Genomic DNA, 9,089 nt, shown 5'->3' with positions numbered 1-9,089 from the left:
GAGCTCATTGGCTTCGAACGGGAGAGACATCAGTGAATGAAAAATATGAGTCAGTGTATGGAGGTGAACGAGAACAATTCATTCACTTAAAAGATACATTCAACAAGACCGATTCATTTACAAATGAAACATCACCACCATTCATTTGAATAGAAACGACCCGTCTCTGCTAAATAGTCTCTGGTAATATTAACAAGGGAATATTCAGAAAACCTGATGATAGTGAAAGTAAATTTTTTAAGTGTAGTTGATACTTTTCACTCTGTGTTTTACATGTTTGTTTGATTCATTTCTGAGATTGTTCATTATCTCCTTGTATAATTAGTTTAAGGGGAATGTGTATTGATGACTACTGGAGTCACATACTGTAGATTGACAAACAGTGAAAGACAAGTATTATCACAATGACTTAAAGGGATAATTAAATTCTCTCATTTACTCGATACTAAGTCCTTTTTACTCGAAATCTCCACTTTTACTTTTACATCTGAAAATAAAAGTGGTGATTTAAAGTAAAAAGGACTTACATTTTTATATTTTTCTCACCCACACATATTTTATTGCTCCTGAAGATATGGATTTAACCATTTTCATTGCAAGAATAAAAATAATTTAAATTGGAGTGCACTGTTATTTCCTTAATACTGAAAGCTGCAATGGTTACATTTAAAATATTTTTGCACTTTCTTTGTAGTGTTAAAATATTGATGTGTGGTCTGATCACACAGCCAACTGAAATGATTGTACAAAGTCTCAACCTGCAGATTATGGGAGTGTAAAAGTCATGTTAGTCGACCTTGGACAATAATAATTTAGCTTGATGACGTATACTTTGAGGGAGACTGTGATTTTTGTGATCACTGATTCTTATCAACTTGATTAAATTTTTTTTCATTATTTCAATCAGACGAAAATGTCTGTTGACGAAGAGTTCTTTGATTTTGTCAATGATAATGAATATGAACTGCTAAAGACTTGTCATGACGATAAATAAAATATTTTTAAAGCATACTGTCCACTACAAAAACATACTGCAAGATATTAACAGTACAAGAAAAACAGCAGAAACATCTAGATAAATCATCTTCAATAAACAGATGTTTTAGATATATATTAATTTTAATCCAATCAGAATTTGTGGGTTTTTCATGCACAGTGGTGGGTGCTTTTGCTCACTACTGTGGCTGGGGAGACCAGGGACAACCTGCATAGTGTCATCTATGAGAATGCTGCGAATGACCTCAGTCCATCTCAGGAGGTGCTCTGAGTTTAATTCACTTTTATTTACACTGAACAGTTCACGTTTTACATGCATTGTGAATGAAGTCCTGCAGGTTCACTTTATTTTGACATTGCTTAATTACAAATATTCGTGTCATTATATGTTACCATACAGTACATAGTAAATGACATGCAACAAAATTAGGTGAATTGTCATGTGTGTCTTCATAATTCAGTACAGCCAGAAATAGTGCGTGAACAAGAAGTTTATCTTCTGTGCTTGACTACACTTTAGCCTCTGTTTGTATGTTGCAAATTAGCATTATGATAATAATAATAATAAATATAGCTGCAAGCAGCAATTCTGGGGTCAAGCCAATTATCGGCACCATGAGCAACAAAAGAAGCTTTGTGACATGTTTTTGGATAGAGTCTGATCAACAGTGTATGAGGAGTTAGAAAATGTAAACTTTGAATCATAAAGACACATTTATTTAAAAAACCAAAAAAAATGTGTCCAGTATTTGGCGTTGTTCTGAAACTACTCAGGTAGTATATGGGCATGATGGTTATCTTGCAGAATTTTTTCCTATCTCCTGACCAGTAGGGGGCAGTGTGTCAAAATGCTGCAGGTAACCTCAGGGCCTAATAATAATGACAAGTACCAAGATTTGTCCCAATCCCTCAAAGGGTTGCAGAGATAGAGCCTCAAGTTACATCTTTCATGTTCTTTGTCAAAATCGTTGAAGCAACCATTAAAAAATGGTATGGTATATCAAAATCCTGTGAATACATTTGTGTCAAGCATGCCACTAGATGATTCAGGCAAATTTTTGTGCAAATCGGACAAACCTAGGCCTAGGATGAGTTTGAAAAAGTATGTTTTTCAGAAAATTCTAAATGGCGAAAAAAATGTCATGACGGAATGATGCATTCGAATCGTCTTGAGCCATGGAATCAGAGGAAAAAATATTTCATTTCTAGGACTCGCAGTTCAAAAGTTATTAACATAAATGTGAGTGTAAGTTTGGGCAATTGGTGGCGCTAGAGGGTTAGACTGTCCTAGACTGTCCTCTATCTGTGTGCCGAATTTCATAACTTTCCCGCAAGCGGTTCTATGGGCTTCCATAGACTCGAGCGGAAGAAGCAGAATAATAATAATAATAAGAAAACTAACATAAACAATAGGGCTCTTTCGCCCCTTCAGGGCTTGACCCCTAATAATAATAATAATAATAAGAAGAAGAAGAAAACTAACAGAAACAATAGGGCTCTTTCGCCCCTTCAGGGCTTGACCCCTAATAATATGGTATTCAAATTCTATATATATATATTTGAAAAATCAAAGTGGCTGGTAAAATTAGACATTCACCATCCACTGCAGCTGGTGGGCAAATAAGTTAATTTCATACCCTGAATTTCCCCACTTGAGCTGTACAGGAAACAGGTTAATTACTTCACTCAAAACACATCCAATTTATACATTAAATTAATCACTATATCCACAACATCGATGTAATATTATTACTTACATCTGCACAGACAATAAACCGAATGAACAGGTGAACTTTAACTAAGTTACGCTTCTGGTCACAATACATGTAACTTGCGTTGTGAATGCGCTGTTTCCATAAAAAAAACACACTATACACTCAATAAAATATCCTAAACTGGTTAAATATTAAAAAGTTATATCAGTCTCTTAAGTCTGTAAAATTAATAAAACAGCAGACTAACTTCTAAAGAGTATCGTATACTTGAGTATATTACATTTACGCATTTGGCAAATTTTTTTATCCAAAGCGACTTACAGTGGCCTTATTATAGGGACAATCCCCCCGGAACAATCTGGAGTTAAGTGCCTTGCTCAAGGACACAATGGTGGTGGCTGTTGGGATCGAACCAGCAACCTTCTGCTTACCAGTTTAGTGCTTTAGCCCACTACGCCACCACCACTCCATATTATTTCAGGTGCTCAGGTTTTTACAACAAGGACAGTTGTTCAGTATTTTGTATGTAGTCTGTCTTTTATATGTCTGATACATGTTCATGAATATTTGTTTAAAGTTTGGTTTGTTACAGTTTGACACACATTTTCTCATTTTGCACATTAATGTCAACAAATGTTTTTGTTGTTGCCATTTTAGATCTGAGTAACACTGAAAATGACATGATGAAATATACATTTATTTTAAAGGACATATTTGCCAAAAGACTAAAATGACACAAAGAAAATATATAAATTAACACTGATTTCAATCTTACAGTCACTCGCAACATGAAGTCCAAAGCACTTTCAAATCCAATCTGCTGAAGAAGTTTCAGTGTTTGTGTGAGGGAACATCAAAGCAGGGAAACCCAACACTCCTGAATGAGATCTACACAGAGCTCTACATCACAGAGAGTGAAAGAGGAGAGATCAATAATGAACATGAGGTGAGACAGATTGAGACACAGTCCAGAAGAGCAACAACAGAGGACACACCAATCAAATGCAATGACATCTTCAAACCTTTACCTGGACAAGACAAGCCCATCAGAACTGTGCTGACTAAGGGAGTCGCTGGCATTGGAAAAACAGTCTCTGTGCAGAAGTTCATTCTGGACTGGGCTGAAGGGAAAGCCAATCAGGACGTCCACCTCATATTTCCACTTCCTTTCAGAGAACTCAATTTGTTGAAGGACAAAAAACTCAGTCTTTCAGATCTTATTCAGCTTTTCTTCAATGAAACAGAAGAATTGGAAATATCCAGAGGTGAATGTAAAGTTTCCTTCATCTTTGATGGTTTGGATGAGTGCCGTCTGTCTCTGGATTTTCAGAGCAATGTGAGATTGTGTGATGTCACTGAATCAGTCTCATTGGATGTGCTGCTGACAAACCTCATCAAGGGGAATCTGCTTCCCTCTGCTCTCATCTGGATCACCTCCAGACCAGCAGCAGCTGATCTCATCCCCTCTGAGTGTGTTGATCGAGTGACAGAGGTACGAGGCTTCAATGACCCACAGAAGGAGGAATACTTCACGAAGAGAATCAGAGATCAGAGTCTGGCCAACAGAATCATCACACACCTGAAGTCATCAAGGAGCCTCTTCATCATGTGTCACATCCCAGTGTTCTGCTGGATTTCAGCCACTGTTCTAGAGAGACTGTTGAGTGAAGCAGATAGAGGAGAGATCCCCAAGACTCTCACTCAAATGTACACACACTTCCTGATCATTCAGACAAACATCAAACATGAGAAGGACTATGAGATGAAAAGTAAAGACATAGTCATGATCCTCAAACTGGGGAAACTGGCTTTTAATCAGCTTGTGAAAGGCAATCTGATCTTCTATGAGGAAGACTTGAGAGAGTGTGACATTGATGTGAGAGAAGCATCAGTGTACTCAGGATTGTGCACTCAGATCTTCAGAGAGGAGTTTGGGTTGTATCAGGGGAAAGTGTTCTGCTTTGTTCATCTGAGCATTCAGGAACATCTAGCAGCTCTATATGCGCACCTTTCCTTTACAAACAACAACATGAATGTGTTTGAACAAATCACCAAACAAAGTCTGTTCTCAACATTGTTTTACTTTTTTAAACATTTTAAACAAAACTTTTCTATGTTTCACCTGCATCAGAGAGCTGTGGATGAGACTTTAAAGAGTAAGAATGGACATCTGGACCTTTTCTTGCGTTTTCTTCTGGGTCTCTCATTGGAGTCTAATCACACTCTCTTACAAGAACTACCGACACAGACAGGAAGCTGCTCCTACAACAAAGATGAAACAGTGAAATACATCAAGCAGAAGATCAGCGAGAATCACTCTCCAGAGAAATCCATCAATCTGTTTCACTGTCTGAATGAACTGGGTGATGATTCACTTGTGAAGGAGATGCAAGATTATCTGAAATCTGGAGAAATAAAAGGAACAAAACTCTCTTCTTCACAGTGGTCAGCTGTAGTGTTTGTGTTGTTGACCTCAGAGCAGAAGATGGATGTGTTTGATCTGAAACAGTTTATTGGAGCACAAAATAAAGCAGATGAAGTTCTTCAGTATCTGCTGCCTGTGATTAAAGAATCCAAATCAGTTCAGTAAGTAACACTCACAATAATCACAACAATGTTAAAACATCACCACATTTAGGAAATCACACTAATGTCACTGACCAGGACAGATAGCAGAAGATACACTAACACCAAAGAGATTTTGTGAGGTTCATTTGAGATCATATAGATCTGGTCATGGTGTAATGACTTGGAGGGGAATTTAATTAAATGAGGACAGGACTGACAAGAGTGTCTTCAGATCAGAAAAGTGTCTTCAATTAGATTCTAACAGGAACCAGAAGCCACTGAAGAGACATGAGCAGAGGTGAAACATGAGAGAATTACTGAAGGGATAAAAGAAATCAAGAATCAGCATGTCTTGAGTGAATTGTATTTAACATTGCTCCTCTGTAATGACTGTATTTTCCCTATAAGTGTGTGTCACCTGGTCACTATCAGGTGAAGAAACTTTTTCATGGACAGACAGACAGACAGACAGACAGACAGACAGACAACAGCTGAAGTGAGAGGGAAGTATAGCTGTTCAGAAAAAGTTGCTCAATTTATTTTAATGAGTGAACACAATCCTTAAAAACTGCAGCAAACTGCTTTCAACAATACTTCATAACAGGCTTCTGTAACGACATCCTCTATGTAGAGCTGGTCATGTGCAAGTTATTTTTCGGATGTTTTATAGTTGACAGAACATGTTAAAACAATAATTATAAAGACATACCAAATTACTAGAAAACTCTGAAATTCTTGTTTCTTTTTCAATTCCACTTTTCCATCAAAATATTACCATTATTGTATTATATGCGATTTAAAATAAACCATAAACCATAAATTCAGACTCAGACTTTTGAAAGCCGCCATGTCTCTTTGAAACTTGTGGTTTGATCTTTGCAAAGTTATTGTCTTTGTGATCCATTTAATTAAAAAATTAAAAAACAAGTAACTAAATCTTGTATTTAAGAACAACAATAAAGTTTATTTAACTTTCAACCCATTTTGTAATTCAATACGTGATATGAACATGTACAGTTATAAATGCTTTAGCAATTGTCATGATATGAAAATGTATATACTGTATATACTGAGTTTGTTTATTTGTAGGTTTTTATTGTCTGTAAGATTATATTTTAAATTGAAGCTGGTGTCAGTTCATATCTCATATTTTTTATCTTACTGCAGGTTGAGAGATTGTGATGTCACAGTTGAAGGTTGTGCTGCTCTGACTTCAGCTCTGGGATCAAACCCCTCACACCTGAGACAACTGTATCTGTCTGATAATAAACTGAGAGATTCAGGAGTGAAGCTGCTCTCTGATGTACTGAAGAATCCTGACTGTAAACTGGAGAAACTGGAGTAAGACTTCACAAAACTCTCAAATCCTCCTTCATTCTCCTTCTGCAGTAAATAATAATGATTTAACAATAACAGAAATTGTTTTAATTAAAACAAAAACAAATTTGAAAACAGAGTTCTCTCATATAATGTTGCTTTAATTTATCAGATTGAGTCCTAATTTTACCCTAAAAAATGAAAAATCTGTCATTTACTCCCCCTGATGTTTGGAGAATCCTCACAGTAAACTGAAGATCATCTGAGAGTCACATGATCTGATATTCTGACAGAAATATTTGTAAATTGTGCATAATTGCAACAATTCTTCCAATAATATAGAGTTATGCGTGAACTATGTGTCACATGTTATTAAGAAATACTATAGAAACTGATCAAGTCCAAATGTAAATCCAAAAAACATCATCCAATAAACGATCATAAGATCAGAGAAGTCCAGAAGTTCAGTAGAGAAACAAACAAATCTAAATCAAGAATCAGAATCAGAGAACAGAGAAACCAGACAGAAAAGTCACAGTTGATTTATTGACAGTATTTAAAATAAACCACATGAGCTAAAATGAAGAATTATGATGAAAACTAAATCATGAAGAAAGAGAAGAAAAAACATAAAACAAATTATTTTGTGTCTGGTTTTTAAAAATATATCTGATTTGATTAATCTTTGTTTTGATTGAATTAAAGCTGTTTCGTTGTCAGTAAAGCTGGTTTGATTAAGTATTAGCTACATTCATATTTAGATATTTTTGTATCATTTTGAATTTGAGTTTCTTTACACATTTGAAACACAAACACACATACATTTGAAAAGATATTAAACAGACACAGAAATGGTACTATTCTCCTGTTGAACTGATGTGTGTGTTGTGAACTGAGAGAGTGAAGAGTGTGTCATTGTTCTCTGCAGGTTGAGAGATTGTGATGTCACAGATGAAGGTTGTGCTGCTCTGACTTCTGCTCTGAGATTAAACCCCTCACACCTGAGACAACTGTATCTGTCTGGGAATAAACTAAGAGATTCAGGAGTGAAGCTGCTCTCTGATGTACTGAAGAATCCTCACTGTAAACTGGAGATACTGGAGTAAGATTTCACAAAACTCTCAAATCCTCCTTCATTCTCCTTCTGCAGTAAATAATAATGATTTAACAATAACAGAAATTGTTTTAATTAAAATTAAATCAAATTTGAAAACAGAGTTTCTCATATAATGTTGCTTTAACTTATCAGATTGAGTCCTAATTTTACCCTAAAAAATGAAAAATCTGTCATTTACTCCCCCTCATGTTTGGAGAATCCTCACTGTAAACTGAAGATCATCTGAGAGTCACATGATCTGATATTCTGACAGAAATATTTTTAAATTGTGCATAATTGCAACAATTTTTCCAATAATATAGAGTTATGTGTGAACTCTGTCACATGTTATTAAGAAGTACTATAGAAACAGATCTAGTCCAAATGTAAATCCAATAAACGATCATAAGATCAGAGAAGTCCAGAAGTTCAGTAGAGAAACAAACAAATCTAAATCAAGAACCAGAATCAGAGAACAGAGAAACCAGACAGAAAAGTCACAATTGATTTATTGACAGTATTTAAAATAAACCACATTAGCTAAAATGAAGAAATTATGAAGAAATTGAAGGAAAAACATAAAACAAATTATTTTGTGTCTGGTTTTAAAAAGATATCTGATTTGATTAATCTTTGTTTTGATTGAATTAAAGCTTTTTCATTGTCAGTAAAGATGGTTGATTATTAGATTCATATTTAGATTTTTATTTGTATTATATTGAATTGATGTGTTTCTTTACACATTTGAAACACAAACACACATACATTTGAAAAGATATTAAACAGACACAGAAATGGTAATATTCTCCTGTTGAACTGATGTGAACTGAGAGAGTGAAGAGTGTGTCATTGTTCTCTGCAGGTTGAGAGATTGTGATGTCACAGATGAAGGTTGTGCTGCTCTGACTTCAGCTCTGAGATCAAACCCCTCACACCTGAGAAATCTGAATCTGTCTGAGAATAAACTAAGAGATTCAGGAGTGAAGCTGCTCTCTGATGTACTGAAGAATCCTCACTGTAAACTGGAGAAACTGGAGTAAGACTTCACAAAACTCTCAAATCCTCCTTCATTCTCCTTCTGCAGTAAATAATAATGATTTAACAATAACAGAAATTGCTTTAATTAAAACAAAAACAAATTTGAAAACAGAGTTTTCTCATATAATGTTGCTTTAACTTATCAGATTGAGTCCTAATTTTACCCTAAAAAATGAAAAGTCTGTCATTTACTCCCCCTCATGTTTGGAGAATCCTCACAGTAAACTGAAGATCATCTGAGAGTCACATGATCTGATATTCTGACAGAAATATTTTTAAATTGTGCATAATTGCAACAATTTTTCCAATAATATAGAGTTATGTGTGAACTATGTGTCACATGTTATTAAGAAATACTA

At 35.1% G+C, this 9,089-nt stretch overlaps 2 protein-coding genes across 2 annotated transcripts in view; both read left to right on the top strand.

Annotated features, from left to right (window-relative positions):
- The window catches only part of LOC127650391 (NACHT, LRR and PYD domains-containing protein 12-like), a 195,884-nt gene that overhangs the window by 84,080 nt on the left and 102,715 nt on the right, over positions 1-9,089 (top strand). The gene's annotated exons all lie outside the window — the stretch shown is intronic.
- Positions 1-9,089, top strand: part of LOC127650393 (NACHT, LRR and PYD domains-containing protein 3-like) — a 41,477-nt gene that overhangs the window by 12,734 nt on the left and 19,654 nt on the right. The window contains exons 9-12 of the mRNA XM_052135807.1: positions 3,489-5,297; positions 6,447-6,620; positions 7,525-7,698; positions 8,555-8,728. Of these exons, the coding sequence (XP_051991767.1) occupies positions 3,489-5,297; positions 6,447-6,620; positions 7,525-7,698; positions 8,555-8,728 (2,331 nt within the window). The remainder of the gene's footprint in view (positions 1-3,488; positions 5,298-6,446; positions 6,621-7,524; positions 7,699-8,554; positions 8,729-9,089) is intronic.

This window comes from Xyrauchen texanus, chromosome 10 (genome assembly GCF_025860055.1).
Source record: "Xyrauchen texanus isolate HMW12.3.18 chromosome 10, RBS_HiC_50CHRs, whole genome shotgun sequence".
Lineage (NCBI taxonomy): Eukaryota > Metazoa > Chordata > Actinopteri > Cypriniformes > Catostomidae > Xyrauchen > Xyrauchen texanus.
Note: the sequence above shows the minus strand (reverse complement) of the source record. Positions and strands in the feature narration are given on the sequence as shown.